At 43.6% G+C, this 12855-nt stretch overlaps 1 protein-coding gene across 2 annotated transcripts in view; it reads right to left on the bottom strand.

Annotated features, from left to right (window-relative positions):
• Nucleotides 1-12855, bottom strand: part of MED13L (mediator complex subunit 13L) — a 163480-nt gene that overhangs the window by 40265 nt on the left and 110360 nt on the right. For both annotated transcript variants that reach the window (XM_083417440.1, XM_083417441.1), the window contains exons 8-10: nucleotides 8981-9143; nucleotides 6982-7086; nucleotides 5153-5878 (exon numbers count right to left, since the gene is read on the bottom strand). In XM_083417440.1, coding sequence (XP_083273566.1) covers nucleotides 5153-5878; nucleotides 6982-7086; nucleotides 8981-9143 — 994 coding nt within the window. The remainder of the gene's footprint in view (nucleotides 1-5152; nucleotides 5879-6981; nucleotides 7087-8980; nucleotides 9144-12855) is intronic.

Here is a 12855-nt window from a genome sequence, read left to right as displayed (position 1 = left end):
AGAAAATATGGCAATAATCCTCCTCTTTACACCCAATTTTAATGGTTGTTAGCTACCTTTCAGATGTCTCTGAAAATGGAAATATGTGTTGCAATAAAACAAAGAAAGAAATGTTTGAACCCCTATTTTTGGTATTTGCTTTAGACATTATCTTGCTGTGCAGGAACAGGATGCACAAGTTTCCTGTTCTTCCTTTTCCTCTGCAAGATTGTTGTATTGGAAATATAGCTCTTACATTCCTCTCCCAGATATGTGGGGGGAGAAGTATACTTCTGGCACAGTTGTGAAGGATCAAGAGCATCTCATTTTTATGTGCTGTGGTGGACAACATTTTCCCCCCATCAAGGGCTCCATGTTCTGGGAGTCAATCGGGGGGAGGGCAGGAGGGCATGCCAGAGGTAGGTGGGGCCAAAGCCAGCAGTGGCCAGGGCCACCGCTTTTCTCTCCTCCTCATTCCTGCCTAGTGTGGGTTGGTGGGGTAGAAAGAGCTTGCTCTTGACACAAGTCTGAACTGATCTATCTCAGGGGGCTTCTGAAATTAAGATGAGCGCCACATGTGACCTTAGGGCTGCAGGCTGTCCCCCTTGTCATATGGAACATATGGCCTGAGAGCGCTTTTCTGTCCTCCAAGTCCTTCAAGCCTGGTCTCACGTGAAGAGCTCACTTTAGGACATTGATTTAGCCATCACTGAGATACACGTGTGAAAAATTCAAAAATATTTTTGGAGATGTTCAAAGTGCATGCAAGTTTCATTCACCCCTGTCTCCCATACGCCCAGCCAAAAGTTCAATTAGCTCTGTCGCAGCCAAAATAACAAGAACATATAACAACTGTAAAAGGCTCAAGGAGTCTGAGACATGACCATAGGGCTGTCCTTCCACACTGGCCATAATGATACGGTAAGGTTCATTTCCAAACAGAATTCAGCCTGCAAAACCCTAGGCTCTGATTTAAGCACAGTATTTCTGGAATGGATCTGGTACCTACTGCATTCTTCATCTGTTCTACGCACACCTAGAGATCACTGGCCACTTGTTGTGCTCGAGTTTTGCAGGCACATAAGGGGAAGAGGGGGGAAAGTTAATGAGGAAATGCCCAAAGCCTCACTTTATATGCCCTCTGATGTAAAATGGGGCATTCTGATGTAGCATTCTGGAGGTCTCCAAACACAAATAGAAGGTACTGCTGCAGAATCAATTCTAAATTCCAAATTTCTGGGAAAGTGAAATCAATCAACTCAGATCTTTGCCAATCCTTTCTAGAGTGGAGAATTTTGTAAAAGGCAAGCTAAAGACTGGATAGCATTTGGTATAGGTATTTCAAAAACAAGCTAAAAAGCTCCTTAATGACTTTTAAGAAGTGTAACTGCCACACTCTCTTGCAGTACAAATATAGCACTCCCTGCAACACTGATGTCTGTGAAAGCAAATTTGAGTATTTCTGTTCGACTCTTATAACAGCTGTGGTCATTTCTGGACCAGGATAGCTTGACCACTTCAAGACTAGATTATAGCAATATACTCTTGAGGGCTTGCACTTGGTTCTGAAACTGCAGTTAGGGCAGAATGCTGCAGCACGATTGCTGACAGGAGTAAGAATCCTACCAGCATATTACACTTCTGCTAAAAAATCTGCACTGGCTGCCAATCTTTTACCAGGCTAAGTTCTAGGTATTACTTAATAGTATATAAAGGTTTTAACAGCTTGGGACCAGCTTACTTGAGGGATTGCCTTGCCCTGGACATGCCTACCCAACCGCTTTGATCTGCAGAACTTCCAGTTTTAAAAGTGCCATGTAATGTACTTTCCTCATTTGCTTTGGAACTCCCTGCCTATTAATATTAGGTAAACACCCCTGTTATACTGCTTTAGATGCCTGCTAAAAACTTGACCGTGGCAGGACTATCCAGATACATAGTTTAGTTATGCATGCTTGTTTTTAACATTTGTTGATTTTATCTGTGTCCTATTGATTGATTTCTATATTGTTTTATGTTCACCACTTAGGGGATTGTTTTTTGATTGAGCCATTTGCAATCTTTTTCTAAATAAACAATCTCTAGGTGAAACAAAGCTAAACATCACATTAGCACAGATTTAGGCTTTGATGAGGACTGAAAGTTCTATGTAACCTCAGGAAACAGCTGGCATTTTCTTTCCATAATTCTAGATAGCTCACAACAGGGTCACACGTATTTCCATGATCTGAGGCTGCCTTTAGCACCAGAAAAGCAAGGCAAGAGAAACCAGTTGCCCACATCTAAAAAGTTTAAAACTGTCCAATCTTCTCAAGGACATGCAGGAACATTCATCATTTCTAGTATTTAATAGCATTTATTTAGAAGTCAAATCTAATTCTCAATATTAAAGCCCTTTTAAAATATGTTACCTTCACTTGCTATGATATTCCTTAAGGAGTTTCTGCAATAAACTACCCCTCTGGGGGGTGGATGGAGGGGGTATGTTTGTGTTCAAATAGGGTAAAACATGGATCAAACAACAAAATTGGCTTCTATGTGGCTACATGTCCAGACAGGGAATCATTTGGAACAAGAGACCATGGTTAACTAAAGTAATCAAATTATTATTGTTATTAGCTTTATCTTGCTGAGGGCAACCCAAACAACAACAAAACAGATGGACAAAAAACCCCACACAGATACATTAAAACCAAGAGGAACATCCCACCCACTTCTAAAGGGTCACAGAGAGCTAAAGGCTAAAGGCCTGATTATAAAGTCTTTGCCTGCCACCTAGCAAAAAGTATTAGGATACCAGATTACTGCTTTCCAGAGCAGCTCACCACATGCAGAGTCCCAAAGAAGATTCTGAAAGGACTCACAATGTAACAGAGCCTAGCAATAGTGTTGATTCACTCAGAAAGGAATCCAGTAAGTCCACAGCAGCTTCTCATACTGAAGATAACAGTGAAATATTCAAGACAGAAAAACTAATCACGCCACTCTCTATTGTAGGCCCCTGTCAAGTTCTTTATCACTTTGACACTCAGCTCACCATCTTCCACTTATGGCACTCCCACCTCCTTGGAGACTTCAGAATTCACACAGATACCCCATATTCTCCTTCAGAGTTCATCACCTCTGTTGAATTGACTTTCTACTAGCAGCTATGACTGCTGTGAACTGCTCTGTCTTGGACCATTCTGCTGTGGAATTAGATGACTTGTTTTACAATTACTGTCTCTTTCAACAATGAATGCACCCTACCTCCATTGGTCCTCACTTTGCCCCTTAGATCAAGTGGTCACTACTCCAGAGCCTATGAAAATCTACCCAACCAAAAAAATGACACAAGAATTCACATTGCTTGCTTTCTGGATTTGCTATTGAAGCATTTGTTGCTTCCTCATATAATCACTTCTTATCCTTAGGGATACCAATGTAAAGCAATTTTCTTCAGAATCCACATAATCATCTTTAATCCCAGGTTTACAGCTATTTCATTTGGCCTAACATCTACAGGGCTGCATCAGTGTGGTACTCAAGAGAACCCTTTCCCATCTTCCCCAGGTTTAAAGAACACAGTTCAATGGAGGGTTTGTAGCTCTGCAAGGGGCATCGGGGTCTCCTAACACCACTCAGGATCCTTAACAAATTATGGTTCCTGAGATTCTTTGGGGGGAAACATGTTGGGCTTTTAATAAATTGTTAGTGGCACTCCTGAGAACTCTTCTCACTTGCTTTTGCTATATTCAGGAGCAGACAAAAATCTCCTGTAACATCTAAAGGTAAAGCACCCCTGGATGGTTAAGTCCAGTCGAATTTGACTATGGGGTGAGGCGCTCATCTCCCTTTTCAGGCCGAGAGAGCAGGCGTTTGTCTGCAGACAGCTTTTCCGGGTTATGCGGCCAGCATGACTAAACCATTTCTGGCACACAGGACACCGTGATGAATGCCACAGCACACCGTTTACCTTCCCGCCAAGCAGTACCTATTTATGTACTTGCGCTGGTATGCTTTCGAACTGCTAGGTTGGCAGGACCTCGGATAAAGCAACAGGAGCTCAACCCGTTGTCCGGATTTGAACTGCCGACTTTACGAGGCCCAAGAAGCTCAGTGGTTTAGACCACAGCGCCACCCAAGTCCCTGTCTAGTTTCACCTATAGCCACAAAACACTGGTACCAGACCTTCTGACTTTGAATATCCGTTGGTACCATCCCAGATTTGTTTCCAGGCAGTCACAATACATTACCAAAGAGGTAAAGGTCTCACAGTTCTTACAGGGGTCAACAAAGTGGTCCTCCTTGAACATTAAACAAAAATGTTCTTATTTGCAACCAAATTACTTTGACTACACTGGACAACTTTTGAACCCAGTAACTGAAGCAGCAATCACAGTGGGAGGTATGCTGTGACTCTATACACAAAGGCACAGAAACAGATAGCAAGACAATGATATACAAATCTCACAAGTTATCCACAATAAAAGCAACTATGTCTGCTTGAAACTTGCTCTTCCCATTATTGAACGCACCCTCCCAAAACCTTGCAGGGGAGGGGGGCAGAAACAAACCTCCACTCAGCCTTCCCCCACCACCTAAGGCTAATGATTTCAACTGTTTCACAAATATATATATATGAATATGGCATACTTTAAAAGTAGTGATCCATGTGTAAACATTTGGTCTAACGCAAACATGGGAGCGCTCTTGTGGTATTTTACTTCTGCATAAAAATTATACAGCTCGACCAGCACATACTGCAATTCCACAACAGGAGTGGTGCCATATAAAAGCCTGTCAGTGAACTTTAAAAAGTGCCTATCAAGTTTATCCTAAAGTTATAAGCAGAATGCATTTCCTCTCTAAAACTATGACATGGCATTTCCTATTGGCCTTTAGAGGGAGACATTAATGCACTCTACAGTATGAAACTATTGCCTGCCGCTTGTTCAGCCCAGCACAGAACAGGAAACAGCACTGAACCTCACATTTTTTTCAAGCTGTGCTTTTACTCTCCATTTTGTCTGAAAACCTAAGACCCAAAAGCTCATGGCTTGGGTCTTTTCCTTTACTACATACATGCATTGTTATCCAAGACATATAGAAGGACCACTAGCCACCAACACCCGGAGCAACCTCAAATGGCAACACCTGGGACAGACAATAAGTCTTCTGGGAGTGTCCTTACCTTTTTAGTGCAGTGCTCTCAGGGGCAACATCCATTTTGGTGTCGTATCTCTCACATTGGAGTTCTGGCGGGCTGAAGTCTGGATCCCCAGTTGAAGGAAGAACATATCCCTGCCATTTATTTGATGACTCTTGGTTATGCATAACCCCACAATATAAAGCTGTCTCGCTGACTTCTGCCATCAGAGGAAGCCTCTGGCCCAAGAGGACTGTCCTTTCCTCTGCGCCGGCCATAGGCTGGAGCTCTAATCCATTGCTGTAGAGGGCTGGATTTACAGGAACAGATGGAGGGTCCAAACTGTCTGCTTCCTGCCCCCTTGGCTGGGGGCTAAGTGTGGGAGGCAGAGGGGATGTTGGGGAATGGGGGGAATCCATAGGATTCAAATTCGTTTGTTTGCTTGGGTGCCTGGGTGGAAGAGTGAGCTGCTTTTCATATTTCCTGTTGCTAGGGGCCTCCAAAGAGGGCTCCATCCCCGCCAAGGCCAGCTTTTGTCCCGAAGGGTCCTGTTCCATACACAGCTCTTCAGTGACAGACGGACGATGGTGAAATGGCAGCAGCGATCTTTTTTGGAGTTTTTCCGACTTCTCCTGCCTCTCTGTGGTTTTGTGCTTAGAGGCAGGAGGTGGCAAGGCAGAAGAGGATGAGGATCCTGCGCCAAACCCTGGTTGTGATATCGTTGGTGGACGACTGGAACCCACAGCACAGCGCTGCTTGAGAAGCTTATGCCTGGAAGAGAAACAGCAAGAAGAATTTACCAAGTGGACTGTAAAGAAGAGTAAAGAGGGTGAAGTGTTAAGTTTGTATGCTGATGCATCTAGATTTCTCCTCCATCTCATTTGTAAGTGGCTTTGCAACAGTAGCAAGTTATTTTGGTGATTCATCTGTTTCGAACCTGTCACTACCTTGACTTTCACATGAACTCCCCTGACAGTTAGATAAAACCAGTCGTCATGAAATACTCAAATCATGTGTAAAGCCTTTTCTGGATAATCCTATGAATTTGTTCTGGAGGGGGACAAAAATATATATTCACTTGCTTGTTTCCTCATCTCCTTAGAATGAAGACTTCTTCTACACAGTCATTCATCACGGAGACTCAAGATCGGCCCTCCACACCAAGCCAAATCTGTCGTCAGTTTTACGGGTAGTGAAAGGGGTGGTTGTCTCTAGAGAGGGTGAGAAACCTCATGCAAGTTCATGCAAAACTCCAACTATGTGCTGTGAGGCAGCAGGACTGTGGCCATCTGTCCCGTCTACCAAGCATACTTTGCTGCAACCTCTGCCCTGCCATATGTTTAAGCCATAATGTTGACTAATATGTCTAACCTACAGAGGCATGGACCTAAGAAGCCCCATCATTGGTGCCTTAAGCAAACTGATTCTATGTGGCTGCTTTTATGACAGATTATAAGGCACTAGAGAGAACAACCAACTTTTGTAATAGACCAACAGTTTGAAGGGGTAGGTACACACTCTGATTATAAAGATTGGTATGACTGACCAGGAAGAAAGCAGCTCAGGCATTATACAATAAAAAGTTGGTAAGTCCCATCTTTTAAAACTGGTGCTAAAATGTAAGATTTGACCCTGGCCTTAGGAAGCCAAAACAGGAATGCCTTGCCAAATCCAGTGAAACTGCCAGCTCTTAGCAGGCACTTAGCAGACTGAATGGCTTTTGGGATGATCCCACAACTTTGTTAAGCAGAAGCTAAGCATGTGCTTGTCTGGCACAACCTTTAAACAGAGAGCCCCCCCCCCCCCCAAACAAACAGGTACTCATGACAGAAACCACCCTAATCATCTTGACAATTATTCTCTATTGCACTGACCTGGAGCAAGAACAGCACACTCTTTGGACTGGATCAACAAAATCCCAAGTAACACAGCTTCTGGGGGCCTCTTCCTCCACGTTAGTAGCAGTAATTTGACTCCTCCTGATACACAAAGAAATAATTATTTAGAAATAAGTCAGCAGTCGCCACGGTAGCAGAATTCAATTTGTGATCTTATAAGCTACAGAAAAAGAATGCTGTGATGATTAGAGAATCTTGCAGCAACTACAACTGGGCACAAATCCTGGGCCCTTTGTTGTTCATCATCTTTATAAACAATTTGGATGAAGGCACTGAGGGGATGCTCATCAAATTTGCAGATAACACCAAACTGGGAGGGGTGGTCAAGATGACCTTAACCGTTTGGAGACCTGGGCCCCAACTAACAAAATGAATTTCAACAGGGACAAATGTAAGGTTCTGCACTCAGGCGGGGGCAGAGCACCCAGCACAGGTGAGGGGGCAGCCACGATGGCACCCCACCGGGATCGCGCTGCCCGGGGCGGTGCACTCCCCCCGCACACCTCTTCCTCCGCCAGTGTCTGCACTTAGGCAGGAAGAACCACATGCACAAATGTAAAATGGGGGGCATCTGATTTACTAGCAGTACATGTGAAAAGGATCTAGGGATGTTAGTGGACCACAAGCTGAACATGAGTCTACAGTGTGATGCAGCAGCAAAAAAAGCTAATGCTATTCTAGGCTACATCAATAGAAGTATAGCTTCCAGGTCAAGGGAAGTAATAGTACCACTATATTCTGCCTTGGTCAGACCACACCTGGAATACTGTGTCCAATTCTGGACACCACAATTTAAAAAGGACATTGACAAGCCAGAATGTGTGCAGAGGTGGGAGACCAAAATGGAAATCAAGGCTTATGAGGAAGAGTTGAGGGAACTGGGTATGTTTAGCCTGGAAATGTAGAGACTGAGAGGAGAGATGATAGGCATTTTCAAATATTGAAAGGGCTGTCACATGAAAGATGGAACAAGCTTGTTTTCTCGTGCTCCAGAAGCTAGGGCCCAAACCAAATATATCTGACAAAACAACCAAAGTGGGAGGTACAGAAATTAAAACTAGGAATCCAAAACCTTTAGAAATACGTAGTGAAAACCTTAAAGGACTAAGTGTTGACAGCAACCATACACAGATACCTTTAAGTGTCAAGTGGCAGCTTTCTCTCAGAAGACACCCAGCAGTGGTTGTGACAAGCCTCCACTGGCCCATTTTCTGAACTACACAATAACCTTAACTCTGGGTTGCAACACGAAGCTGCCAAAGTAGTACAGAGCTCCATACTTCATTCTACAAAGTCAATCAGTAATTGGATGCCTTATTTAAGATTAATAAATTATTAAATGGAAATAAATTAAAAGCAAACCATGCTCCATTTCCCCTATAATTATTATTGCACCTTAATAAAGCACACATCCCCATTTTTCTTTTATATATATATGGCTGAGGCAAGAGCTCTTCCTTAGGGTAGAGAACCATACATAGTTCACTGACAGAATATGTCCTTTGCATGCAGAAGGATGCAGATTCAATCTCCCACACTTCCAGATATGGATGTTCTTAAATTTTGTTTGACTCACAGTTCTTTTGTAGTACCTCAGGTTTCAACTCAGAGTTAAGGCCACAGTTTATGATGCCATGTTCTTTACACATGACACAACTTGAGGAATCTCCTGAACCTTCAAGGGAAGAGAGCTGTGCAATCCCTGAGCTTATCTGACTAAAGCCTAGGTAGACTTTCTTCCTACACTCTGTGCAAGCCCTCCACCAGCACAGGTTATTTTGACTCAGGTCCGCTACTGAGCCAGCCACTAACCTTCACAACAACAAGACAGACAACGCTTCTACATGGCATATTAAAATGCAAATGAGAAGAATGTTATCTATGGGAGGGGGGCAAACACCACCCTGATAACTGTTAGAAATGGATGCCAACTGCAAGTCTAAACAGAGGAAAACAAGTGTGATTATTATCTTACTTGGACTGTGTCCTGTTGAGGATACATTCCTTCCAAACTCGGCGGACCATACGATTCTGGAATTTTGGAGGAATCTTCCCTGATTTCTTTGGACTTTGCACAGTGACCATACCGTCTGGTGCTGCTGAATGGCTGACTGTGCTTGGAATGCCTCCACTTTCACCTGCAAGATAAACAACAATAACATAGGATACAGTCATACCTCATGTTGCATTAGGTTCATGTTGTGTCTTTTTGGCTTGCGAACACGGCAAACTCAGAAGTGTATACTTCCGGGTTTTGCCGTGCATGTGTGTGCAGAAGCGTTCTGTGCGCCTCGCACATGCGCAAAAGCACTCTATCGTGCTCCGCACTAGACAGAAGCGCCGCTCTAGTTGCGGACTTTTCAGGGTGCGAACAGCACCACTGTATAGCAAAAGGTACAAGAGTTAATTCCTGGAAATGATGTTCTTTGAGGGCCAAAAAATGTAGGATTAGAGTGAAAATTCAAGCCAGATCAGATGGCTTCATAAACCATAAATGAGTCAGGCTCACATACACTTTGCTCCAACTTCTTCAGCTCATAACACCAGCTCTGGCATGGAGATCTTGGTTTGTTTGGACCAGAGTTCCCCATCATGCCTAATATGGTGAATTCTGGCTTAACCAAATAAGAATATCCATGTTAAAGTCAGTGCATAAGGAGGGGGAGGGAGAATATGGGTCAAATATTATGTCCAAAACCAGCCTTTCATTTGGGTGACATCTTAAACCTTACATTTATTACCAGTTGCCACATTTATTATCGGACTATGAATTGGTTTGGACACCAACACCAAACTATGATTTAATGTTACATGAACAGGCCTCAGAGCTCCTATAACTGCTTTGTGAACTCCAGTTCCCTCATGCAGTTCCTTTTTTGCTGTTACACTTGAAGTGGGGAAACTATGATCTGCACAAACCATGGTATGTTTGCAACCCAGAATTTGGAATCATGGTTTGATTGTTTTTCCATTTGCAAAACAAGGAAGTCAGAGGAGGGAGCCATAAACGGAGGAAGAAACGTGGAAATCCAAGGCTTGCTCATATTATGGCAAAACACAGTTTGATCTTTAATCTGAATCAAGTTCATTCTGAAATTACTGCAGAGGTTGAGCTGATGTCATGCACAGTCATTCGGGACTGGCAATGTGTCCTCCCCCCACGCCCACGCCAAGGCAGTAAAACTGCTTATGAATGGCACCAGCAACGGCTTCTGTTCTCTGTTATGAATGATATCTTTAGACCAATTGGATGAGCGGCAGCACTCTAAGCATGAACTGGAACAGCAGAGGGAGCTTTTAGCTTGCTTAGCCTTCCTAACTGCATGTCACACACTATGTGCTTGAACTGAAAAAGGAGGTAATAGTACAAATCCTCAACAAGGTCAAACATGTTTACAGAACTCCTTGTTCTTATGTCTGGCATGGCCAGAAAAAGCCTTATGAATAAAACACTGAAAGCAGCCAAAGCACTGCTACATCAGAAGGCGAAAAGGCAACCACGCCTGCCCCTGCTGTAAAAGGACGTCTGTGCCAGGGTTTTGTGTTTTCTGTTCTTTCCAGCGGCTACAAGTGTTTGCAAACCAGGTTGTACAATGGCATCCTGCTCTCTCATTTGGTTCTTACTACGTTGCTGTCAGCAGCCAAGGTCTCTCAAGGGACACTTCCCCATCCCAAGTCTACGTTTCTGATCCGCAAATGCTGGCTGACATGTGGAGCAAGCATCTGCGTGCAGTTGTGATGCTTTCAATAATGCCACAATGATGCAAGCCTTCACAGGATCCAAGTCCTGGGTGGCGGCATGCAAACACTATCCTGCACAAGAATGAAGAAACAGGCACCAGCTAGCAACACATTTCTGGGATTTTCATAGACCTGATGCACTGCATTCATTGACGGCCACATTCTCAAAGGCATCAGTAGGAGTGTGCCTAGAAATTTAGACAAATCCTAAGACGTGAGCCAAATTGAGTTTGATTCTGAAAGCCCTCTCCAAACACACACACACACACAGAGAGAGAGAGAGAGAGAGAGAGAGAGAGAGAGAGAGAGAGGAGGGACCTCTGAAGCAATTCTGACAATGGGGAAAAAAACAGTGCAGACCGTGTGTCTGCCAGAAGTGAAACCTTTCTCCTCAAGCTTCCCATATAAGGAAAACACCAAGGTGGGGAGAGGGAGAGCTCTTTTGTGACTGATAGGTCTATCTTCCAATAAGAGGAAGTGCTTTGGAGACGGGATGCTTTCCTCTATTCATCACTCTCTGCTCGTTCTGTCTCTTCTGTGCAGTAACAACTACGGCAGGGTGGTCCAACATGCAGCCTGTGAGCCACAAGTGGCCCTCGAGGCCTCGAGGTGGCCCCTGGAAGAGCAGGGAGTGGAAGTGGCTCCTGATGCAGCAGCGATGGCAGTGTGACCCGGCTTCAGGAAGGAGGCATGAGGGTTATGGCATGGTCCTAGAATCCTTCCACCTCCTTTCCCAGATTTCGGGGAGGTGGACTATATGACCCTCATGGTCCCTTCCATCTCTACAATTCTATGCTTCTATGCTCCATGACAAGAAGAGCCTGTCCAATCTACTCCAGTATCCTGTTCTCAATGTGAAACCCGCAAGCCAGGATTTGAGCACTGTTCTCTCCTGTGCTTTCACCTTGACTTTGCTTACTAAATATATTAAATCTATTGTGTATTTAACTATATATATTTCATTAAATATATTGTGTTTATTTTTAAAAATATTGAATATATTGCAAACACTTTAATTTACGATGTGGAAATATCGTTCAGAGTGTGGCCCGTGGGCTGTGTGTTGAAATGCTCTTGCAGCTCACTTGGCGTGAGAGGTTGGACCACCCCGATCTAAAGAGTTATTTGTGATGGAGTTGAAAGCTTTTTGCTTATATTCTAAAATCAGTTTCTTTCTCTTGTATTCTTGTATCTACCTCTCATTCCTTCTCAAAGGTCCCATCCATTTAGCCCTTTTGATTTATTCTTGGTGCAGTTTGTTTGACTGAGTCTTTCTTAAGGGTTGGCTTTTGTCTGTTATCCCTATCGCTTCCCCCAAGTCCTATATATATATACTAGCTATATCATGAGGCATGTACAGGGTGGTGGTACGCCATATGTTGCCACCCCCACCCCACCCCCAGAGAGAGAAGCGTTGGCAGTTATAGTCCAACAGCATCCGTAATATAATTAATTGCTAAAGTTGTTCTTTCTTAAAGCCTTCTCACATAGCTTTTTCAGGGAGAAGAGTAGTACTCGCTATAATTAATTGCATCAACACAAAGCAGATCTGCCTACAGTGTGTGCCCAATGCTAGAACCAGCTTATGTCCTTGGACATTGGCAGCCATGCAGGAAAGGAAATTATTACAACCGGATATACCTGTGTAGTGCTGAAGGACATGCCCTGCCTTTACCCAAAGTAAGTTAAGTACTTTCATTGATTTAGCCACTTTAACAACCATCAAGGAACAGCAGAGGATATTAGATTGAGGTTTCACTAACACATAAAGACAACATTTTTATGACTCTGACTGGAACTCTTTCTGTTTCCTGAAAGCTGCAGAGCTCAGATTTTATAGCGCTCCTCAAAATTTTGCTCCATCACTATGCATTAAGAAGCATGTGTTTTGAAAATATTAATTTTACTGAAGGTGTAACTATGCATGGTATGTGTAACTATGCATGGTAGTAACAGACCTATGTATTCAAATGCAAGTCAGTGCCAAACTCTGCTTAGGGGAGGGGAGGAAACTTCAAGTAGATACAGGAACAAGATGCTGAATTCTTCTACTGCTTGCTACATTTGACTTGCACCTTGTCCACCTAAGCAATTACACTTAATCAAGCC

The sequence above is a fragment of the Podarcis tiliguerta genome (genome assembly GCF_965153285.1).
Source record: "Podarcis tiliguerta genome assembly, chromosome: 16".
Classification (NCBI taxonomy): domain Eukaryota; kingdom Metazoa; phylum Chordata; class Lepidosauria; order Squamata; family Lacertidae; genus Podarcis; species Podarcis tiliguerta.
The sequence above is the reverse complement of the archived record's forward strand: the minus strand, read 5'-3'. Positions and strand labels throughout refer to the sequence as shown.